This window comes from Vulpes vulpes, chromosome X (assembly GCF_048418805.1).
Source record: "Vulpes vulpes isolate BD-2025 chromosome X, VulVul3, whole genome shotgun sequence".
Classification (NCBI taxonomy): domain Eukaryota; kingdom Metazoa; phylum Chordata; class Mammalia; order Carnivora; family Canidae; genus Vulpes; species Vulpes vulpes.
In genome coordinates this window covers 14,683,924-14,708,343 of record NC_132796.1, presented here as the reverse complement: position 1 = coordinate 14,708,343, position 24,420 = coordinate 14,683,924, and the positions used below count along the sequence as shown (strand labels likewise).

At 40.2% G+C, this 24,420-nt stretch overlaps 1 protein-coding gene across 5 annotated transcripts in view; it reads right to left on the bottom strand.

The window, feature by feature from the left end:
• CDKL5 (cyclin dependent kinase like 5) overlaps nt 1-24,420 on the bottom strand; it is a 212,453-nt gene that overhangs the window by 13,097 nt on the left and 174,936 nt on the right. For 3 of the 5 annotated variants that reach the window (XM_072744254.1, XM_072744252.1, XM_072744253.1), the window contains exons 12-18: nt 22,016-22,982; nt 18,059-18,160; nt 17,453-17,558; nt 14,650-14,773; nt 7,286-7,385; nt 3,498-3,620; nt 2,213-2,332 (exon numbers count right to left, since the gene is read on the bottom strand). In XM_072744254.1, coding sequence (XP_072600355.1) covers nt 2,213-2,332; nt 3,498-3,620; nt 7,286-7,385; nt 14,650-14,773; nt 17,453-17,558; nt 18,059-18,160; nt 22,016-22,982 — 1,642 coding nt within the window. The remainder of the gene's footprint in view (nt 1-2,212; nt 2,333-3,497; nt 3,621-7,285; nt 7,386-14,649; nt 14,774-17,452; nt 17,559-18,058; nt 18,161-22,015; nt 22,983-24,420) is intronic. The other 2 variants (XM_072744255.1, XM_025997496.2) reach the window with 1 other exon arrangement.

Below are 24,420 nucleotides of genomic sequence, written 5' to 3'. Positions count from 1 at the left end.
ACTGAAAAGTGAACAAAGCAGAGAAAAAAAACAGCAAAAGCCCTATGGACTCTAAAACATAATTCACTCTCAGGAGGCTCTGGATTCTTAACATGCTTGTCTGCTGTGTGGTGGAGGCCCAGACCCCAGAGGTGCTACACTGGGCAGGGGACTGTGCTGCAGGGCAGAAGAGAGAGTCCCAGCAGCCACCTACCCCACACTGGGTGACTCTTCTCAGGGGACTGCTGAACCATGGGCTTCCCACTGGTAAAAAGGTGGTTCACTGCTCTCCCCTCCTATACCTGATGCATGATGAGGCTTACCAGCAGAAGAGGCATGTGAAGGCACCCTGAAATTTAGGGTCCCTGATGGGAAGCCTGCACTCTGGATGTAGCCCTAGCCTAGGGCCACCTCTGGCTACAGGCTGTGCGTCTATGGGCTTGGTAAAGTTTTAATAAAATGTTGATGATCTCAAGGAGTACTAAAAGATTTGCAAGAAAAGAGCATTGAAATCGAAGAGGAATTGTTTGAGAATGGACTCAGGCAGAAATTGCTCCTGGGGAAGTACCCTCTATGGCTATTCCAAAGTCTGTCCAAGACAGCTCTGTGGTCCCCAGGGGAGGTGGCACAGCACAGTACACATCATGAGTGCTCAAAGTTGTGTTTTTTGTTACTGAAACTGGTGTGATAACACAATGAGATTCCTAGTGATTTTTACAGCCCTAACCACATGTGACTATTGAGCAATTACAGAAATTTGGGTCCAGTTGGAGATATAAAGTAGCCTGAAAGGTGCTTCTTAGCATAAGAAATGGCTACACAAAGAAGGTTCTAAAGCCCCATACTTTTTTTATAAAACTGGGAAGAGAAGACGAGGCCCTCACTCAGAGTCTTGTGCTTTTGGTTCAGAAACATACCCAACAACTTAGGTATCTGGTTCTCTACACCCTTTCTGTCCCCTTCCCTCCCCCTTGGCCTATGTTACATTAGAAGTAGAAAATATAAATGGTTGGGCAAATACAAGTGAAATTTGGGAACTCCTGTCAGTGGCTCTAAGTAACAGTTAAAGAAAGTACACAACAAACCTATAAAAATAGACCCTCTTCTGGGCAGCCCAGGTGGCTCAGCGGTTTAGTGCCGCCTTCAGCCCAGGGCCTGATCCTGGAGACCGGGGATGGAGTCCCACGTCAGGCTCCCTGCATGGAACCTGCTTCTCCCTCTGCTTGTGTCTCTGCCTCTCTCTCTCTCTCTCTCTCTCTCTCTCTCTCTTTCTCTCTCTCTGTGCCTCTCATGAATAAATAAATAAAATCTTAAAAAAAAAATAGATCCTCTTCCTCCAAATTACAGAAATCTGTGGCCATCTATCTATCTATCTATAAATACAAGCAATCCTAGAGCTTCATTCAGAAGCTCATGAGGATTGTCAGAAACTACAGTACGGAGGAATACTGGATTTATAAAATATGTTAATATGATCAAAAAACAAGTTAGATTATGTCACTGTGCTTGTTGTAGGATACTGTAAAGATGCAATATTAAAAAATTTTCAATCAAAATAGTTATCCAAAGGAGATAAACCTCAGTTACCTGAAAAAATTTACTGATTCATTTTCTGCTTATTTCCCATTATGGCAGATAAATACAATTATACAATACTGTCTAATATACAGTTCCTAATGCAACTGTTCAATTTTCTATCAAAAATAGTATCAATTTCAGAATTTTATTCTTTCAAGAAAGGTTATCGTATCTTTCAAGGCCCAATTCATATGCTATACCACATTTAACAAAATCCTCATCTTCCCACTACCTCCTCCTCTCACCCTCCGTACATTTTATGGCATGCCTCACTTTTTACCATGAATTATGGTTACTTATAGATTTTCTCTCTCTCCTAAGATATGTAGTACTTACAGGCTGAGACCACATCTTAATTATCCCCCTTACACTTCATCTAACACCCACCCCCCAACACCCTACTCCACCCAGGGCTAGGTGAAGGCCAATGGAAGCTCACTTTTTTTTTCTCATTAAGACATGAGTCACTGAAACGAGATTCACCTGGACTCCCAAGAGTCCAGGATAGCATCTGCTATTCACAGTGACGGTATATTCTGAGGAGGATGTCAGCCTTGTAACACTGAGAGGCTAAATTCCTCAAACCCGCCCACCTCTCAAAAGAGATAAGTCACTGCAGAGTCTAGAATCTAGGAGTGTTACAGGCACCACTCACTTGGGTCTGTAGATCAGAGATCTTCTCAGGACGCCACTCCTTTGGTCTGCTGCTCGGAGTGCTAGCAGAATGAATGGCTTTCTGTAATGTTAGAAGATCGGGGCCATCAGAATTGGGCACCTAGAGGAGAATATAGGGAAGGATTCAATAAGAACCCCAATAAGCCTAATTAAGATATGCAACCACACACCAAGAGGAGAACAAAAGCACATCAAAGGAAACCAAACCTCGACCCCGCACCCCCAATAAAAAAAGAAACCAAAACTCTCCCAATGTTCATAATGCAAGTGATGCCAGTTAAATTCTGCTGCCCTCTTAATAATTTTCCCTGCATTAGGAAAAATTGGCAGATGTCATGCAGCTTTGTTAAAACCTCAACCCTTAAAGCATTCCCATGCTGTTAGTTTTAGTCGCTGTAAGAGAGAGCAGTTAAATTGGGCTGTACCAGAAATTGTTTGTCGTATCCTCATTCCATATTGCAGTTAGGTTATGAACCAGTTCAATAAAACAAAAATTTGTTCCTGCTGGGAAAATGATTCAAACACTGTATTTGGTGGCGCCCAAAGAAGTCTATCAGGCTTTCAAGGATACTGAAGTGGGAAAGTATGGTTTGAATCATATTCCCAAGACATTGCCCAGTAAATCTGGGTCTAGCATTATGTAGTATAAAAATGCTGGAAATTTGTATAAAAATGCTGGAAATTTGTGCCACAAACTCCAGATTAATGCAATTGGTCCATTCACTGATTTTGGTGAACATAGAATAATGCCAAATGCCAAGCAAAAGCTCTGGCTTTACTAAGTGACCAGCAAAAACTAGAGCCAGGCAAGGAAAAAGCAAATCACCGGCTAAGAAAAGTAGAGCCTGCCGGTTCACTCAATTTGGTCAATTCAACTTGGTTTCAAAGAACAAACTGCCAACCAAGTGTTAACAGACTTTGTGAGCCGAATGAAAAGACACTGTTAATTATAAATGTTAATCAAATTCTTTACAGGAAATAAGAGATTTTATGAATGCCGTCTGCCCACAAGTGGCTAACTAGACAACCCAAACTAGCCTTCCACTAGTTTGTTTAGTAGCCTTTTATGCTTCAACTTCCTTAACTGATTCACAAAATCCAGAATGGCAAAGAATTGGTATTTCAGTAACTTTATGGAACTGGCTCAGGTACTTAACTAGCACAAAGAGAATATGACCTCATGAAAATAAAAGACATGCTGTTGTCATCAGTAAAACAAGTTTACTGGAGCAGTTTGCAGGGCTACCATACGTAAAAATGGGTACCATGGGTGGAGTGACTACAGGAAGCTTTTTCAAAGAAGAACTATGCTTTAAATGATTCTTTGAATTAAAAAGAGGAAAGAGGGATTTCTTGATGCTTGGATTCTCCCCGTTGGTGGAATCTGTCTGCAATATAAGATACAAATAAACTAATTGCAAAAAAAAAAAAAAAAAAAGAAAAGAAAAGAAAAGAAAAGAAAAAGAAAAGAAAAAGAAAGAAAAAAAGAAAAAAGGGTGTTCTTACTGAAACTCCTAGCCCTTGGGAGCCCTGATATTGTTCAATGTTAACAGTCACTTAAGGAATCCCTGTGCCGTGTGTGCACCTAGAGGAGTTCTGTGTCATTTCTCACCTGGACATGAAGATGCCAACAAAGTAAATTCAAAACCTGCAAAAACTTCAGTATATATAAAGAACATGTAGTCATGAGCCTTACCTATAATAGGAATGTCTAGAAACCTACACACATCTAGTCACACTGAGCTTACAAAATACGTAAGGATTTATTTATTATCATAAGTACGATTATAAAGAATTGTTTAAAGGGCTACTGGTGAACTTTAATCTTTTCCTAATTGCGAGGGAGGACTTTAGCAATTAAATAACTGACCATGTGATTTGCCTATGGGCGGAGGGTGGAGAAGATACTGCAAACCCTTTTGAACATGGTCAACTCTTGAACCGGAAAACATCACTTGGAAGAGGTAATATCACTGTTGCAGGACTGTACCATCAAAGAAACAGTCTGGTTCTATGCTGTTAAAGAAATATTTACCCCATGGAAAATATGTAGCACAATTCAGAATACAGGTTTTCAAAGTGAAAAAAAAAAAAAAACACAGTTCAATCTTTAAATTGACGCATGATTACCAATTGAGATACTAACTAACTAGGGTACAATTACCAAGTTGGCAAAGTCACCATATGCTCTTGGGGCTTATGTAACTCTGGATATGGAACTGAAGCCAGATTTCCCAAGGCGGCTTCCAGATTTGCTTGAGTCAAAGCAGGCACCTTTACAATACAGAATTATTTTTTGGCATCACTTTTCCCTTTTTTGGATAGCTCAATTGTTAGAGAACTAGAATATATATATGAAGGCATTCAGATCACCTTGTATGAAGACATTCAAGTAAGATAGCCAATTGACGGTTTCTGTTCCCATGACAGGATCCCAGGGAAGAGTAATACGTGACTAAAGAGGCCCTAAGAGAGTGCCCAGGAATCGGTGGCCAGAGGCTCTCCACCAGAGATGGGCCTGTGGCAGGGACTGAGCCTGGGCCTGCTATTTAGGAGAACCCACCTCTGGTTCTCCTGATTATGTGACTTCAGGCAGGTCAGAACTTGCCTGGGCAGTCTTCTATCAGTGAAATAAAGGTGTTAAACTGGATTTAGGACCCGCTGAGGTTTAAAAATATCCTTTTCTTTACATGGCTTGGGCATCACATCTCTTTTTTTTTTTCCTCTTTCTTTCTTTCCTTTTTTTTTTTTTTTTTTGAGTTTTAAGCAAAGGCCACAAAGCTTTTAAAGCTTTCAAAGTTGGTTTACCTAGTTTCCTTTTGCTGAGTTCTAGAAAGTTGGGGGGAGGGGTGGTGGTGGAGCTGACTTTAATTCTGCTTCAGTGCTCACTTTAAGGAGACAGAGTTAACGTGATGCCAGGCTTAGGAGCCTGAAGTCCGACAGAATATAGAGAGCTCTTTGGAAATCTTACTCTGGATACCAGTCTTTAAAACATTTTTTTTCTGGGACGACTGGGTGGCTTAGTCGGTCGGGCACCTGACTTGATTTTGGCTTAGGTCATGAACTCAGGGTTGTGAGATCAAGCCCCACTTTGGGCTCTGTGCTGGGTGTTGAGGCTGCTTGGGATTCTCTCTCTCCCTGTGTGCCTCCCTCTCTCTCTCAAAAAAATTCTTTTAATTAAAAAATGCAGAGGCACAAACAACTTTTGATTTGGAAAAAATCATTGTGGCTGATGTGGAGATATTTTACAGTTCCTTTAACATATCGAAAATGAAATGTATAAAAATCTTTTAAAACAGTTTGAGTGGAGAGGATGTTAGAAAATAATTATTCTCCTATTTACTCTAACTGATAATATTTAAAAATCTAAAATTTGAACCAGATCCTGAATAACAGAGCCAGTCAACATGTAAACACTCAACTCAGGCCATGGTGAGCCAGGGGCTTTAAGTTTAACGTTAGTCTAACACAGACAGGCATCAAAAACCAAATCTACACATAAAACATTTTAATTCCTTAGTTCCTGCTACTTTCTTCTACTTAACTACCGCACAGTAGGTTAGGTTAGTAGACCTGAGGTTAAGAACAAAAACCTCAAAATAAAAATAACAGTGGTTAGGAGAGGTAGTCTATGTTCAATGTTCATGATGGATAAATATGTTCTACAGAAAATGATAAAAGCTTTACGGTACTGGCATGTGAAATATTTTACGCTTTTTCACTTTAAATAAATCAGATCTGTTCATCCAGTCTAAATAACAAATGTAGCAATATTTGATTGAGTGGCATTTTGAGTTGACATTCTGCTTTAAGTGAATTTCAGTTAGAGATTTAGGCAGTCTTTTTTTTAAAACATGAATGTCTCAGGAAATATTACGCAGACATTAAAATGAAGATAACATATATATTATGTGTGTGATTGACAGATATATTATTGAAAGTCAGAAACAAAACTGTACTACTAGGATTACTATTATTTAAAACAAACTAAAAAAACTACCTTCTTTCCACAAACATATGCATAGGCTAAAAAGCTAGGAGAAAATATACCAAAATCCTAATGCTAGTTATAACAGGGTCATAAGATCAGTGTGACAGGGTGATAAGATTAGAAATGATCACTTTTCTCAATTTTTCTATAATGAAATACATCAATTTAACAAATATGCAAGTGAAAGAATTATCTAGAAAGGTAATCTAGGAAGGTTTTTATCTTTTTTCCTTTTTAAATAAGTGAGAGTCAATCATGTAGAAGTACAAATAAAAACAAAAGCGTTTAAAATAGCTGACTCAACAGTCTGTTCTTGAAAGTACCATAAAGCAAAGAGGGAAGCAGGCCTCACGTGGGTGAAGAAGCTCCTGCTGGCCTAGAGGCCTGGCTTCCCCATGTTTTCTCACGTCACTAACCAGCAGAATCCTTGCTTGGGTGGTTCAGTGATGTGATGTGCACGGTTCCATGGAGCCAAACCTTGGTTCAGGCAGAGGGCTCCCAGGAGATAAGACTCGTTCCATTTCACAGTTCAGTCACAAGATAAACATGTCTTCCTACTAAAGCAAACCCTGAAATGTCAAACACTATTCTCCTCTCTGTGATTATGCAGCCCAGTAATGCACTTGTCAACATGGCAACTGGAAAACCAGCCAGGGAAGAATAATGAATGATGGTTAGTTATAGATTTCAAGGTTTAAGCATAAACCAAAACTATTTTCTAAGTTTTCACATTTCCTTAACCCCCAAAGAAAAAGAAATCCTGCAGCTTCATAGTTTTTACATGAATAACAATTTACTGGATGTTTATTGAGAGAGGTTTAAAGTATTCTCTCTTGTCCAAATTAAATTTCTTCTATTCTCGGGAGATTCTGTGGAATCTAGAAAAGGCTCTGTGAGAGGAGAATAGTTGTATAGAATTTAGAAAGACACATATACAATGTATGCATGTCAAATCTCAGTAAGAAAATAATTCACTTTCATTGCCATGTACAAAATGTAAAATACCCACAGACTAATACAGACTCGTTTGCCACTGTATATAGAAAGTAGCCGTCTACTTACTGTTTGAGATTTCTTCTTTTTCTTTTTCATTGACCTGAAAAAACCTTGTTTCTCCTTTTCCTTGAGTTGTTCGGAATGACTAATGTTTTCAGGACTTTTCCTAAATGGGAAGACATTTTTATCATATTGATCTTTCAATCATTCTCCTGCCATTATATGACAAATACAATGAAGCCTAAAAACTGCATGAAACCTGATTCAAACAGCCATGAAAAATCAAGTACATAGGTAAAAAGCCTTTATAAAAGCACAGGAGGAACTGAATCTAATCAACCATGGTTAATGATTAGCCTTTGGCAGAGGTACATTTGAACTGGCAATTTGAGCGTTATTACAAATGATCTGGTAACTGGGCTGCAGGACCATTTTCATGCTGTTGAAAATCTCAAAATTTGAGAGTCTGAAAAGCATAGTTTAAAGGATGCCTTTTGCATAACTCTCCAAGGGAAATAGCGGAAACATTTTCAATATCTTCATTTTTCTATTTACCTTTCTAAAGTCAGCTCGACAAGTTCATTATTACGGGCTTGCCAAGATACTGAACATAAAAAAACAAAACAAAAAACCAATGATACTACAAAAGCATTGTAAATAAAAGTAAAAATTACCTCAAACTGGAAAATTCCTTTCTAAAAAACCTTATACCCATTTATTGAAACTAAATTGAAAAATAGATCAGGTAAGAAAAAACGTAGACAAGATGAATGCTTTAATACAAAGCACTCTTGGAAAAAAAGCTGCTAACTGAAAATACTGACAACATTAAGTTTCAAACCACACTGACACCACCAGGTATTTTAACACAAATAGGAGGTATTAATAGACAGCAAACAGGACACCTTGGCCCTAATAAGTTGCTGACTTGTATGTTAACAGAGGTCCTGCATTACATTAATTTACAGTCTTTAAAATGCAGCCCAACTGGTGTTATTCTTGTACTACAGATATAATAAAAAAGGTTGTACAACCACAGAAAATTCATTTGAAAAACCAAAAACTCAAGATCTAAGACACCAAAGGAAGAAATCAGGAAAACATGACTCTGAAGGAGCAATGATCATTTCTTCTTAAGTGTTTAGCCTAAAAGTTAAATAGGAATACCAAGGAAGTAAAAAGATGTACGATGGGCCCAAGTGTTCCTGAAACTCATTAGGACCTGCAATTTTAAACATCATTGAGAGAGTTCCAAGTTCTGAAGTGAAAGTGTCATAATACAACACAACCAATAAAAATAGCTAGCATTAGAACTCAGAATGATACATTTACAATTTTGAAAGCTAGAAAACTTCAGGTATGATGGAATAGGTAAGAATGGAATAATGAAAAGTTCAGTTCTAAGGAACACAATAAAACAGTGTAGTTTGCTAGAATCACAAAAGCACAACTCTCAGAATTGAAAGGAACCTCACATAGCATCCAGACCAATCAGCAATACTATTTTTAATATCCTATAACTTCCAGAAGTTAAAGAACTATTTGCTTATGATATAGCTTATGTCCTTCCATAATGGGGTCTGCACCTAACCTAGAAGCACATCAAAGCGTTCAGATTAACAGGTACAAGTTCTTTTTTACTGATCAGAATGTAAGTCTAACAAAATCTCCAAGGCCTGCCGAGGGTCAGTAGTAAAAGTGCTTTCTGCCAATCTGGAAAATCTTTTAAGGGGAAGGCGTTGGTCATGACTGCAAGATCAGGTTGGGAATGGGCATTACTTTAAGAATGTTAATGCTGGTGTGAGGGCAAGAGAAGGCCTGAGACACTAGTCTTAGGAGGAAGAGATCTGAGATGGGAAGTAGAGTCTCTATCCAATAAAATGAAAGTGACGAGGCCAGTGAGAAGGGTAATGAACAATAAACAGCCACAGGAGAAAAAGCCCAGGGTTTGTAGTCCCTTATGAGCACAAAATGCAGGGAAGACGAATCAGAGACCCTTTGCAGGGTCTTTTCAGAGATACTAGATAAACTAGAGCCCAAGGGAAGGAGGAATGATGAGGAAAACATCTTCAGACTGAGACTGAACAGAGGTGATGGGGCCAAGATTCAGGCAGGCAAAGATCCCAGAGACTAAAAAAAAAAAAGGAAATAAATTACCCTGAACTAAAAGGATGAAAGCTAGGAGTAAAGTGTGAGCAAGCATGTATCACAAAAGATACAAAAAGGAAGCCAAGGAGAAAGAAAAAGAGTACAAGTGGGAGAGAGAGGAGAAGCTACATGGAAACATACACATACAGAAAGTTAGAGAAACAGGGAAAAAGCCTGGAAGATAGACACAGAGAGAGGTAGAGACAGAGAAAAGCCACTTGGAACACAGGCTCCTAAAAAGCTGTGTGTTGTACAAAAGGATGAAGACAGAAACTTGATCAGTTATGACCAATATTATACCATAATTTACCTCATTTGTCAAGTCTGGACCCTATGATTCTACCTGGTATAGGCAACAGACAGGTCCAAAAGGAGCAGCACAAGAGAAGGTCAAGTGGGTGATCACATCCATCTCAGGTACGGGACCTCTGAGAAGGCCCACCCAGCTAGTCACCTGGCACATTATCCAGGGCTGATCAAACAGCTGGGGTGGGGGTAGCAATCTCCCCCTACTCTGACATCCTCATAACATAACCCCTTTTATAAGGGGTCAAGAGGAAAGAGAGATTTCCAAAGACTCCCCTAAAAAAGGAAGGAATAAAGTTGATGGAATCAAAGCCGACCAACGTTTATGTAGTACTGTGTATGTGGTAATAAGCCGGTGTTAGGTATCGGGTCTAGAGAGAAAAATAAAACAAGGAGTGTGACCTCAAGCTGCTCACAGACTCAAGGCAAGATGCCCAAAGGTTTGACAGAAGGTCAGACATCCAGTGCTTGAGTATAGCAGTGTGACACTTTCTCTGCTACCTCCCCTCCCCTGGCCACAGGACTAAAGTAGTCAGCTGATGTCTGAGAAGAAAATAATCAGTGAACAATTTTGCAAGTTATGATGGCAAGCAATAATGGATGCCAATATATTCATAACTTAACCAGAAGAAAAAGCCTGGGACTGTGTGAGCAGTGATAGCAATCTTTTGCTTACATTAATTACTGGAATTTCTAATTAATTTGGTTTACTGTATAAACATCACTTTTAAACCCAAACTTGACAGCAGTCTTTCCAAACGTATATATTTTGTCTTTTTAAGCAAACTAAGAGCAGCCTGTTTTATAAATCTATATGCTATGTGGATATCTATTCTACATATGAAACCATGAGGACTAGAAATGATATTCCCAGTGGGAGCCTGAGAAAAGCAAAAATAAAATACCCTTCTCCTCTCCCTGGCCATTCGTTGGGATCTTGTACCCTCTTCACACTGTACTGTTACTTGGGATTACTTCTTGCCTGAAAACCTCAGTGCTAACTGCTAAAACTGTGCCTAAGAGTAAACAGGCTTAGGGTGCCTGGGTGGCTTAGTCAGTTGAGCACCCAAATCTTGATTTTCGCTCAGGTCATAATCTCAGGGTCATGAGATTGAGCCCTGCATTGGGCTCCATGCTCAGCAGAGTCTGCTAGAGATTCTCTCTCCCTCTGCAGCCCCGCAACCCTGGCCTCCACCCTTCTCCCCACTTGTGCAGGCACATTCTCCATCTCTCTCTCTCTCATAAATAAATAAATAAATAAATAAATAAATAAATAAATAAATAAAGTCTTCAAAAAAAAAAAAGAAAAGAAAAGAAAAGAGAAAACAGGCTTATAGGGAGGGTGGAGGTATTTTCCTATTAGTAAAGATTAATCTGACTGCATTAACCCTGCTTTTTTTTTTTTTGTTCTGAGATAGTCTGGCTCATCTCCCAGTTCTTAACTGGATTCTGGATAGCTGAGATGGCCAGAATAACGACTCTGGATATTATACTACAATATCTATCACTTTAAAATATGCTATAGGAACTTGATCTTTCCAAGAAACATATACACTGCAGAAATACTCTCTTCCCAAAAGAAATGGGGAAGTACCACTATCAAGGAGAAAGAGACTGCCCTTAGGCAAGTGATAATTTAGGAACAGTGATTCACTATGTTACCACAGCAAGGCCATTCACATTTTTTAAAATTATCAAGCTGCATTTCTCTCAAATATACACAATATGGTGAACCAATGTGGTCTCTTGTTCAAGAAAAAAAAAATCAGGATAAGTCAAACTCATTAAATGACTTAGACCAGGTTAGATGTGATGCTCAAAGGAGAAGTATCATAGCAGCATTAACATGAGGGGCAGTGGGGACAAAAGAATACCGCAATTCAAAGCGGTAATTCTGAAACCCTCTCAAGCTTCCTAACAGCAATATCACAGTAGGGATGACTTGACGGAGGCTTGTCTAAAGTCTGAAGTTCAACGCCCCAATTATGCCTTTAATTCTTTTTAAAAAAACACAACTGTTTTCCAGTTTCTATATATATCTGGTCTAAACAAGCTCTACTCAAACGGACTATCGAAAAGACAGAAACAATATGTTTTTAATACTATTTATCCCACATTTGGATAGGCCTGCCCCCAAGGCCTCTCTGGGCCCCCTTCCTCAGGGGGCAGTTTCCTCACAATGCCCTAGAATGGAATGTGATGCTCCAAAGGCAGCCCACAACCCTTTCTTTGCAGATGAGACTTAGGGCTCAGAGTGAGGAGGGACAGTTTTAGAGTCAGACTACCAGTCATCTGGCTCTTCACTTCGGGGATAGGGGCACCTCACTTCTCCCAGTTTCCCTGCCCCTGAGGGAAGTGATGGCGTGGCTGGACAGAACAATGGTGAGGAAACAGGCCCAAGACCTGATATGCAGTGACTTGCCTGCTCTTTGTGGGGGGATTAGAACCTGGTCCAGGCCCCCTGGTCTGGCAGTGCCCTTTAGACACTCTGTGGTGGGTGGATGGATTACAGAAGAGGTAGGAGGAAGGAAAAATAAAAGAAGACGACGTAGAATAGGGAGCCTGGCTGGTTCAGCTGGAAAAGCATACAACTCTTGATCTGTGGTCGTAAGCTGGATGTAAAGCTTACTTAAAAAGGCCCCACAGTGGGTATAGAGCTTACAAAAAAAAAAAAAAGAAAAGAAAAGAAAAAAAGAGGTGGGGAGAGATGTCCAAAGGAACCCAAGTCACCAAGTGATTAACATTTGTCTGGGACCATCCCCATCTGCCTGGTAGAGATCCAGGCAGTCCCTGGGTCCCTTCCTCTTAGAGATGCCCAAAGGCCAGACCTGACAAGGGTGGTGAGAGGTCAAAAAGGAGCCTAACCTCTACCCTTGGGCCACCCCACGTGCTAGCCCTTCCAGAAGGCCCAACTGGAGGATCTGGCAAGAGAGTAATAAGCTTTAAATCAATCAATCAATCAAACAATCAATCTTAAGTTCTATGCTAAGGACTTGTTTTGCTAAAAAAACATTTTTTTTAAAAAGATACTAATTTTGATCTGACCTAATTGTGATAGAACGATGTTAATCCGTAACCAATTAATTCTCTTTTAAACATTACCACTCCATTATGCAACATCCAAGAAAAAAAAAAAACAATTTTTTCTATACAACTGAGACACTATCCTCCTGGCTTGTCAAAGGCTCACTTAAAAACTATCAAAGCGGGTAACTGCCAGTTGTGCTTGTGCCCCCAGATTAAGTATGGGGGGACTGGTCTCCAGTCACATGGAAAAATAATGCACTAAAGTTTCTCAGCAAAGCAAGTGGAGGGGAGACACTTGACAAGTCATACTGAAGCTAGAGGACATCCGTGGTAAAACACTACTGCAGCTAACAGTAACAAGTCACTGCGTGCCAGGCACTGCTCTGGGTGCTTTTGTTGTTTTCCTTCATTTAATGATCACATGAATCCTGTGAGGGAGGTAGGATTCTTAGGCCTATTTTTACAGATGAGGAAACTGAGGGACAGAGGTTAAAGTCACACGGACAGAAGGTGACATTAATCAAGATGTCCTCTTTCCTGAGTCCAACCTCTCAGGCACTAATGTTAAAACTCTCATTTAGTACATATGGGTGGAAACTGTGCTTATAAAAATCTTTACAACTTTAAAAACATTGTCTTTGTTAGTGTTTTAAAAATAACTAAGTTATTTTTACCATAGGGCGCAGTAGTACTAAAACCTTGATCCAACCCTGCCAACAGGGTGAAAACTGCATAAGCACACAGGGTCAGGAGTACTGAGGGACGCAAGACACTTCTGTGACTTTGGGCTATAAACACCAGAGCTGGAAATGTGACAGAATGGCCCTATTCTAAATTTGCAATGTTACAGGGATACACCATTTTATTCTGAGTAGAGAACTTAGTAGTTTTATGAAGTACACATAAACACCACTCACATCTAGATTCTGGGCAGTCTCTTTGGGCAGCTGAGAGTAGACAGTCTACATTATTATTAGTTTTTTAAAAGGTCCTTAATCCCCAGGCAGATCTGCTGACAAGACTTAATACATGATACAACTCTCCCTAAATTTTTACTACACATGACACAAAGAGATAAAAGGATAAGCAGAGCCAGCACATCATTTTAGCCTGTGACTGACTACCGTTAGGCTTTTTTGTGGTAAAGGGTGTTTCTCCATTTCTTTAAATTTTTTTTTTTTTTTTTTTTTTTTTATTTATGATAGTCACAGAGAGAGAGAGAGAGAGAGAGAGGCAGAGACACAGGCGGCAGAGGGAGAAGCAGGCTCCATGCACCGGGAGCCCGACGTGGGATTCGATCCCGGGTCTCCAGGATCGCGCCCTGGGCCAAAGGCAGGCACCAAACCACTGTGCCACCCAGGGATCCCTGTTTCTCCATTTCTTTCCTTCCACCCTGAATGCAAGTCAGGTGGCACAGAGGTCAAAACTGCAAGCTTTCTAGTCAGACCCCGTGGGGGGCTAGATCTTGGCTCCCCTCTCCTCTCTGCTAAGGGCTGCCCAGGCAAGCACTTTCTCATTTTGAGGCTGCAGCTTTCTTGTCTGTGGAAGGGGAGCCGCTCCCACCCCAAAGGCTGACTGAGAACCAAGTGAGCCTGGCACAGGAAGTGCTAAGCAACATGCATGCTCTGTGATACAATAGCAACAAAAGAGATAGTGAAAGATAGCATTCCCTTTTTTTTTTTTTTAAAGATAGCATTCCTATCAGAAGAACACAATGGAAGATATGTGAGGCATTTAGTGACCAAGCAGATTTTTTTCTTCTTTTACGTGATATTTAATATAAATGCTGAACTTGAAAGAAAACATTACAAATAATGATAAAACACAGTCTCCTAATCAAACAATCTCTCTTGAGAAAGCAAGCAAGCTAAAAAGTGTATTCAGAATTCTTTGAAATTTCAAATCTACAATTAGAAAAAAGGAGAGTAAAAACAAATCAAAATACCCACCATGGATCGAATGCTGGTTGTCTTTTTGAGTGGTTAGTTCCAGAACTGCTCTCTGATGGTAGGGAAGAAACTCTGGTTGATACATTATTTTCATGGAAAGAATTGTCTGGACGAGGAGATGGCACTGAATAACAAAAAAGTAAGTCACTGATGGACTTTTTTGGGCAAAGCAGTTCTTAACTTATTCAATTGCATTCTCTCTCACACAAATCAAACAAGTAAGTCAAAACCCCCCTTCTCCTTTATATACCTTTTGTGTTTTCTGAGGATGGAGGCATTCCAGGGAACATTATCCATCCCCCCAGTGATTACAACATTAGTTTGCAAGGATAAGTTAACATCAGGCAATATACATTCGAAACATAAATTGACTTGTCAGCTGCTTAAATGAAGAAGATTACAGGATATTTAAAAGTATGAATAGGACAGCCTCCTCTCACTGTTTTTGACATTCTTTGAAATTGAGGCTTTCCTACATCATAGATCCAACTATGCAAAATCTATTCTTAGTCTGAAGTGACTCTTAACAATATATGTGCTACAGTATACTAACTGTGCTTTAAGCCTTACACTTGGGAGGCAGAGTCAATTTTGTATTTTTTAAAACTAAATTCCAAAGAAATTCAGTTATTTGCAAAAATACTATTTTTCTCTAAGTTCTCAACCCAGGAATGAAGAGAAAGACAAGCCACAACATATGTGGGTACTTTTCTGCCCTTTGTTGGGAGTGGGATGGAGGGAGACTGTTACCATCTTTTTCTCTAAGTTTTTAAGCTTGATCATAAATCAAAATATATTGCAAATTTCATCACAAAGGAATATACAGGCTGAATATCAAGATAAATGACACCATTTCACCTGACTCAGGTGAAACCAGTAGGACTAAAAACAGGAAGTATTCTGGAAACACCTGTCATTTCAATGGTACCACTAAATCTTCATCCAGTTAGATTTAGTAGAATCACTGAAATGACAGATATCTCCAGATGTTTCACCTAGTTAAGTCTCTTCCTTCTATTCCTGGACTTCCTAAAATAAAAATGTTCTACCTGCCAAATCTTGAAGTGAATTATGAGGAAGACAAATGAGGGGCTTTGCTGATATGAACCAATTTAATTCACTTGCAATCAAAATAAAACTGTCATTCCTAATTAATCAAAACTTTGTTAACATTTTATATTAAAGTATATGCTCCAGACACCTATAGAAATAACACAGGTATGGTCCATTTTGGAAGTAAAACTTATAGTAACAGAAAAAAAGGCATTTGCTCATGTACACAATATTTTAATTAACTTTAATCTGGATTAAAATTTTAGCCCCTTAAGATTCTAAAGTAACCACAGCAGGAGGAAAAACAGAATGCATTAAATGTCATATTCAATGCCCTATACTTTTTCCAAATGGGGGGCTAGGAGGAAACAAGTAGCCTAATTCAATACATTTAGTCCTAAATAACACTTCTATACATTTATTTAGCCTCAAGTTCTTAGTTAAAATGACCAAGCAACTGTCCATGTTCTTCCCCAATTCATGTCCCTTCCAGCTGTCCCCCCAAATCAACAGAATAGTAAAAAGCCAAATGATGTGGGTGAGGGCAACTGTAGAAGGTCATGATGACTCTTAGGAGGCCTTTGGAAACCCAGAACCTTGCCCCTACTCTGGTGGGCTTGCTGTTAGTCACCCCACAGGGGCTAGAGCTCTGGAGGGGCTCTCATTCATTCTATTGCTACATAGCTCTTCAAAGGGGATGCCTTTTTCTGTCAACATCTCCTAAATCCATACAGCCTCCAAAGCCTCTGTTTCAGCTGTCAGTTAATCATCGAAGCACATTTTTCAGGCTATGCAAGTATACTTGAAGATACTCTTTCATCCAATCAACAAATATTTATGAAACTGTCAGACAGTGTGCTAGTCAATGAGGTAAGAGAGGAAAATATGATAAAGGGCCTTGCAACCTTGTGAGAGAGAAATGAAGACCGAGAATCAAGTCTGTGTCATGTTAGAGGCCTAGACAAGGAACCATGGATAGAGCAGAGAAGAAAATGTTTCACTTTGGGTGGAAAGGGAAGACATCGTACTGCAGAGGATTTCAAACTAGAGCCTTACATGGGACAAAAATAAGCTATCCAAGTAATGGGGGGAATGTGTTTCAGGTCGGAGGAGCAGCAGCTGGAGAGGATGGCAAGGGCCAGGGCATGGGATATCTGGAAAGTCATCTTAAGGAATCTAGATCTTGTTGTGATGGCAATGGGAAACCACTGGAGGGCCATCAGCAGGTGAGAGAGGACTGGGGGCAGGCGGTGGGTTGCCTTGCTCTATTTTTGCCCTGTAGCATTTATTATCTTTTACTGTTCTACATTATTATTACATTTAGTGTAGTTCTCTCCTTGTGAGAATGTGAGCTCTGTGAAGGTGGAGACCTCTGGCTGTCTCATTCATGGACATGTTCTAAGCTAGAACAGTGCCAGGCATACAGGTGACCTCAATAAATATTTTAGGACTTAACTGAATGAATGAGTGGTATGGCCAGGACACAGCTTCAGATGGATCATTCCAGAGACTGATGTGATGGCAATTTTGGGAGATAGGGAGATCAGCTGGGAGGCTACTCAAAGAACTCAAGTCAGAAGCCATGAGGGCCTGAACCCGAAGCAGGGAAAAGTATTGGAAGGCGACAGCACAGACAAGGATGGCGCTGACCTGAAGTCAAGGCAGTGAAGTGTAGTGGAGGGCATGGGCTGGAGGTGCAGGGAAGGGCAAGGTAGAGAGGACCCTGGTGGGTGCTCAGAGCTGGGCTTACCTCGGTAGAAACTGCCAACTCTCCTCGGAACAGGGTCATTGTACAGGTGCCGATTTTCTTTGGGGGCGGCACCATCATCAGAGTGAGGGTCATGATATGCTCCACCCTGAGACAAGAAAGAGGTTTATAAAAAGTTACAATAGAGTGGTGATGAGGTGGCTTATGAACTTATAAATTTTTTTTTTAATTTTTATTTATTTATGATAGTCACACACAGAGAGAGAGAGAGAGAGAGGCAGAGATACAGGCAGAGGGAGAAGCAGGCTCCATGCACCGGGAGCCTGACGTGGGATTCGATCCCAGGTCTCCAGGATCGCGCCCTGGGCCAAAGGCAGGCGCCAAACCGCTGCGCCACCCAAGGATCCCGGCTTATGAACTTAGAATAGTACCTAACTGATCTAGAATTTACTCCAGGATCTTTTAGAGAGAAAATTCAGAATTATGGCATGAGGAAAACTACTTAACATTTTAAATGTGAGCCAGTTTGTTATTTGTGGGAGACTGGGTATGAAGAAATTTTAAAAGATAGGCTGTAATAATGTCACATGACCACTCTTTACAAACAAGTTTTATCATAAAAGTTAGCAACTTGTAGAGAATTCAGACCTCAGACTTCTGCCTTGCATGGAACGAAGAGGTGCCCTCTCTGGAAGATTCTTTAACAGAAGATCGAGCCACAGTCATCTCTGGAGGGAGCTGTTCTCCAGGCTGAAAGTCAAATTTAAAAGGATTTATAAGAGTGTCCTGTTCCTAGGGATGAAAATCACCTAAATCACCATGGGCTTTATTTGGCATAATTAGTACCTTCACCAGCTAAAATAAAAAATGTTAGTTGGCTAAAATACAAATTGTCCCATAAAAGAGTGAATCATCTGATGAATGTAAAATAATTCAAACAAATGTCACACAGATGGAAAGTGAAATTCTCATTAAAGTTAAGGCAAGCAGGGAAAGAATTAAGCTGAAAATAGTTCAATTAATTATTAAAAACAAAGAAAATTATCTTCCTAATATCTAGATAGTCATGGTTCTGTGTAGCACTCTAATTAGATTCTATTAGTTAATCCAAAATTTCTCTAGCAGATTTTTCCAAAAAGAACTATGCAGATCCAAAATTATTTTTCATTAAGAACTTAAATGGCAGGTCCAGATGAAATCAAATGTTCTTTGGATATATCATGGAAGAGAATCAGTATTCCTAATCATTTGTCTTAAAATTTCCTAACTACTGTAGTTATATGTACTTAAGTTTTCTTAATCTTCTCTAGGATAACAGTACTTATATTTCATGTAATTTTCTTAACCATGATCAGGACAGCATACATCTCAGGCGACACTGCCTATTTCCCTCAAGGAAGTGAGACACAAGCTAAGAGCAGCCTTGGTCCACAATGGTGTTCACTGAAGGGAAAAGAAGCACCTCATACCCTCGAGGAAAACAGGATTAAGGAACAAAATTACCAAGCCATTAGGAGGACTTAGCTGCATTGTGTATCTGCACATTACACACAGAATTTTATTCTTGAGCCTTACACGATGTATCAAAAACATTTTATTTAAACTTTAAATAGGATTCTTTGTCTCCCTCAACTTCCCAAATGTACTATGAAATAATATTCTTTCATCTGATGTACTTCTTCCTAATTTGTGATAAGATCTCATTTGAATTTTAGCACCTGCAGAGTTTACAAAGCTCTCTAGCAAAGTTTTTAAGAAAATAAATGATTTATATCTAACCTAAACTCTTACGTGACAATGCTAGTTCGGTCCCCTTCTTCTCGAAGGTGGCTGCAGTATTTTGTAAGAGTGATTCCCATCATTTACTTGTGGCTTTAGTCACTTGTCAAACCATCTGCCATCTTTGTGCTTTTAAACTTGTACTATCTTGCAGCTTGGTACTGTACCTCCCGAACTGGACTTAAAATTCTGTAACAGCTGGGTCTGTGCTTAGCCCACAGTAACCACTTATAATTAGATTATCTCCACCATGTTCACAGTCTTTTTTCTGGAACTCTGAGAACCAGTCCATTTGTTCTTTCTCCAAGTTATAGCTTTTTTTTTTTTCTTATATCTCCTCTATTTACACTATGCTGCATGCCAGCACACTTTACCTAGTTTTGATCTCCATCTTATGTTTATGGGCAGCTGCCAAGGCTCTATAGATCTTTCTAGGCCCCAGAGGTTCTCTCTTCTCTAGAGGGACTCCTCCAACCACTGTTCTGACTCCAGTCATGGCATCTCCCACCATGTGCCATCTCCTCCATGTGCACGTGTACATTTCCCATTTCTCCTCCTCTTACCTGGGTACCAGTCTCTCCAACTTCATGGAGGACTGCTCTGCTTAGGGGCCCAGGGTCATTTCTGCCTCAATAGGTCAGCATGATACAGTACAAAGAATGCTGGCCTAGGGACTGAGACATTGTTCCATGATCCCAATCCTGCCTTGGACTATTTGGAAAACTTGGGCAACCCGCCTAACTTCTTGGATCCTCCGCACATTCATCTATGAAATGAAGGGGTTGAATTAGGGGACTTCAAAAGTCCTTTGTCCTACCCTGAAAAGGAGCTCCTAGGGAAGAAGCCTGAAGGCTTCCTTTATCCTCTATTCAATTCTTCAATTCGCACATCGTGTTGTTTGTACATCTGAGGAGTCTTTAAGACCAAACATTTCCCACGAGCATTGACTTAGTCTAGAACATACTCCGCTTTCCTCATGCTTGATTTACTCCAAAAGCCACCTCAAATCTCACATTTTTCACTACAGCAATGTGGAACAAGTTGCAATCCCCACAGCACACCATGCTATTTACTGTCTCTACTAGCCTCCCCCTCTTTTCTGTCCTCTCTTCCAGCCTTTCCTAAGGTCGACTCCACTTCCTCCCCTAGTTAAGCCTCAGAAATCTCTTCTCAGATATCACCTCCCCTGGGAACTGTCCATATCCTCTGTCTGGACTATGCTGTGCCTCTGTCAATGGCACACTGGCCTCTGGCACCAGCCTCACGGCATAGCCATGACTGATCCCTGGTAACTGGGCCCCAACACGCATGCCAAGAGGACAGGGGCCACACCTTCCTCATCATTCTCAAGAGAGCCTACAGTGGTGCCTCATGCAATCAACACCTGAACACATCCTCATTCTTCAGCCATCCAAAACTTCTTTCTACATCCTAGCTCAGAGCAACATCTTTAGTTGCTCCCAAAGTCATTTCTGACTGCTCCTATTTATGATCTTTCTCTGTTCTCAACTCCTATTTATAGTCAGTGCCATAGTAATTTGCTTCTTAATTATTTCATTGTGATCATGTATAATTTACTGTTCCCTGAGAGAAGATAAGTTTGTCAAGGGCAAGGACCCTACCTCAAACTCTTTGGTGTCTGAGAACACCTGGCATAGAGAGTGTTAAACATCTAGAAAACAGCCCCCGCCATCACGGAAGCAGCAACAATTAAAATGTGTTGGATACTCTGTGCCAAGCACTGGGCATGGTGCTTTATACACCATGTTTAAACCTTACAACACTACTTGGATGAGGAATCTGAGGCTAAAAAATTATATCACTTTCACAAATTTACGTCGTTTGAAGCAGACTACAGAACTGGGACACAAACCTAGGTCAACCTGGTTTCCCAACCTGAGCTCTTAGCTACTTCGCTACACCAACTGCTCCATTACTGACAGTCTCCAGCCCATCTTCAGCACCCATCCTGCTAAACCTCCCATTACATATTCCATCCATATTTCCTAAAGTTCTGACACACGCTGATGAATCTATTTTTATACCCTCGAAAAGAGGAGTATTTTCCCTACACAAAACTCTTCTCTCTTTCTAAGAGAGCTTTTTAGAGCTTTCTCTTTCTGAGAAAGAGGGCTTTTCTCTACCCTCACTTCTTTGCTGCAGATGAATGTTTCATATTATGAAAATATAATTTAAAAAACGTGTTCTGTTGTAGGAATGCTACTTCTTTTAAATAGGTTACTGTCAGCAGTTCTAGAGGTTGACAAATCAGTAAGATGGAGGAAGCATTAAGATAAAAACATTGCCTTGAGATTTAAAAACAATCCAAAAGACTGTAAATTGACATTTATTTTGGCTTGAAGTTAAATTTACCTAGGGTTCTACATAAATTAGAAATGTTTCAATTCAGTGAAAATATCGAATAAGGTAGAAGTAAAAGGGTACGATTTAAGCAAATGTGGTCTGGAGAGATTAGAGAAAATCTCTACAAATCACAATAATTTGGGGAAAGTTAAAAACTAACCCATACAACCGATTGATTCTATAATAAATCAAAATAGGATTTTCTCAACAAAATATGCCAGAAAGGAACACTTAAGAAGCAGATTTCTAAAAATAAGTTTTGTTGAGTTCTCCTGAATACTCAACAGTGGACCTTAAATTAATTTTTTTAATAGATAGTCCTTTGAGTACTGCTTCCCTAAATGCATTCTATCAAAAAAGCACAACCTCATATAGTAGGGAAAATTAAAGACTGATCCTATTCACACCCCACACCACCTTCCCATGATGAGCTAACAGATCCAGTCAAGGTCCAAGTTGTACCTGAGGTGATAGGAGCTGCAGGCTGTTGGCCCTGGCCGCCATTCCTTGCCCTACGCTCAAGCTTCCGTCTAAGCCTTTGGCTCTCACTTTGTCCCGGGTCACGTACATGGAATGCCTATGTGGACGCTGCTGGGAAGAGAAGGGGCTAGTATAGCCCAGTCCATAAGAAAAAGATTCATGAGGTGCAGACAGAGAATGGGAATGGCTGCTGTCCATGTGCTCGGGCAGCTTCAACTCCTCCATCGTTTTAGAATGCCTGGTTGTGGTTCGGCGTGAGTCAAGAGTGCCCTCGCTTCGATTATTTCTCCCGGAGGGGCTGAGCAAAGTTCTTGTGTCACTGTGCCTGGTAGGGGTTGGGCTGGTAGGAGAGTTCAAGTCCAAGCAGCTGGATGGGAAGTACCTACTGGTATTGGACTCTGCAATTTGGGCCCTGGCTTCAGAAAGGTTGCTCACAGACTTGGAGTCACTCAACGCCCCGTGGCTTTTGGCCTTGGTCCTGTAAGAGGGACTCCTAGAGGACTGGGGAATAGTGTCAATGTAGCTATGCCGACTCTGCTTCTCAGTGGGCTGCAGTGTCCCAGCTTTGCTCTGAGAGCTTTCCATAAATGAGTGCCGGTTCTGCTGAGATCTGCTGCTTGACTTGAGGTACTTTGTGCCTGGGCCTTCGGAAGGCTTTGGGTCAATATTAAAATCAAACTCTGTCTTTGACTTGGCTTCTTTTGGGCTGAGAAGATGCGGTATGTTATTGTTGGTTAGATCTTTGCTGGTAGACCCAGGTTGGCTGCTTGCTTGGTAGGTTTTGGTGTGCATGGGACTAAGAGTAGCTCCAGCAAGATTTCCATTTAGGAAGCTTTCGTTGGCAGGCAGACCTTCGTCAGCCCGAGGCAGACCCACACTTAGGTTCTGGATGTCCTTGCTGTTGGATCTGTGGTGTGACTGCAAAGCAGTACTTTTGCTGGCTTGGTTTCTATGTTAAAAACAAAAGAAGTATATTAGTTTCTTTCAATAGCAGACACAAAAAGTATCGTTTAAAAAGGGGGGGGGGGCGCTTGAGTGGTTCAATCAGTTAAGTGTCTGCCTTCAGCTCTGGTCATGATCTGGGATCGAGTCCTATGTTGGGCTCCCAGCTCAGCAGGGAGTCTGCTTCTCCTTCTCCCTCTGCTTGCCACTCCCCCTGCTTGTGCTTGCTCTAATAAATAAATAAAATCTTAAAAATATATATACACATGCACACACCCCTAAAATACCTCAAAGACTAAAAACATTAACTCATATGCCAACAAATAACAAGTAACCATGGAAGTAAGCTGCTTAGATCAAGTCACTCTGTAATAAAGCACTGGTCCTGATGAAACAATTTTGACATCCTTAAATGTTCAACTAACTTGTAGCCAACATGGGTTCTAACTAATAATCTGGGAAAATAAGTTTTTGCGTGCTGGTGCTCACATGAGTGTTTGTTAGGAACATCTGATAAGAGAGCTAAGCTATAACAAACTCTTTATAACTCTTTGAATGTCAGAGGCAACATTTAGACTTGAAGGTCATGATGTTCCTTGAACTTCCCTTTTATTTGTAAAACTCACTGCCTGCTTCAGAGATACATACTCACAGCACATACAGACACCAGTACTGTCTTTTGTCTTTAGTTTATATCATCAAAGAATCAGAGTTCTTGCAATATACTCAATAAAAGAAAATGACACTCTAAAACGAAATGTAAACTCTGTTGGAAAACATCATGATTAAGGTTTATGTTTTAGAGAGGTGGCAATACTTTTAGGGCACTTCAGATACCTCCATATACACTAAACAGGAATGTTTCAGTCTTTAACTGAAATCACAGGGATCTAGAGAGTTAATTTCTCTCCAGAAGACACAATTTATTCTCTTCTTCATCTCACACGTCATTATTCCAAACTGACTGAGGCTTTCTTTAGGATTTAAAGCTTCATTTCCTTCTTGGCTTAAAATACAAAATATAAATCCAGAGGAAAACCTTGTCCTCTATTGGAAAGCTGAAACTGACCTCACAGCAAGGTCAGTTTCTTCTACTGCAACTATTTAAAGAAGCATAGTCTGAGATAGGAGAATGTTTTTTTTTTTTTTTTTCCCTTAGGAGAATGTTTTTAAATGAAAAATAATGTACACAACTCTCTTTTTACTATGCATTCCAAAAATGCTGCTGCAAATATTGCTTTTGCTAAAGATGGTTTGACATGGGAGAGTTTTGTTCCCATCACAAACTAATTGAAAGAAAAGTCACATTTTTTTGTCTATAGAATGGTAATCTGTGAAACTATGCCTTTCCATTTTCCCTGAAAATCTACTGCTCAGGCATCAAAAGTAAGGGCTCTTTTCCCATCCTCCTACCATGTTAAAAAAAAAAAAAAAGTATCTGATAT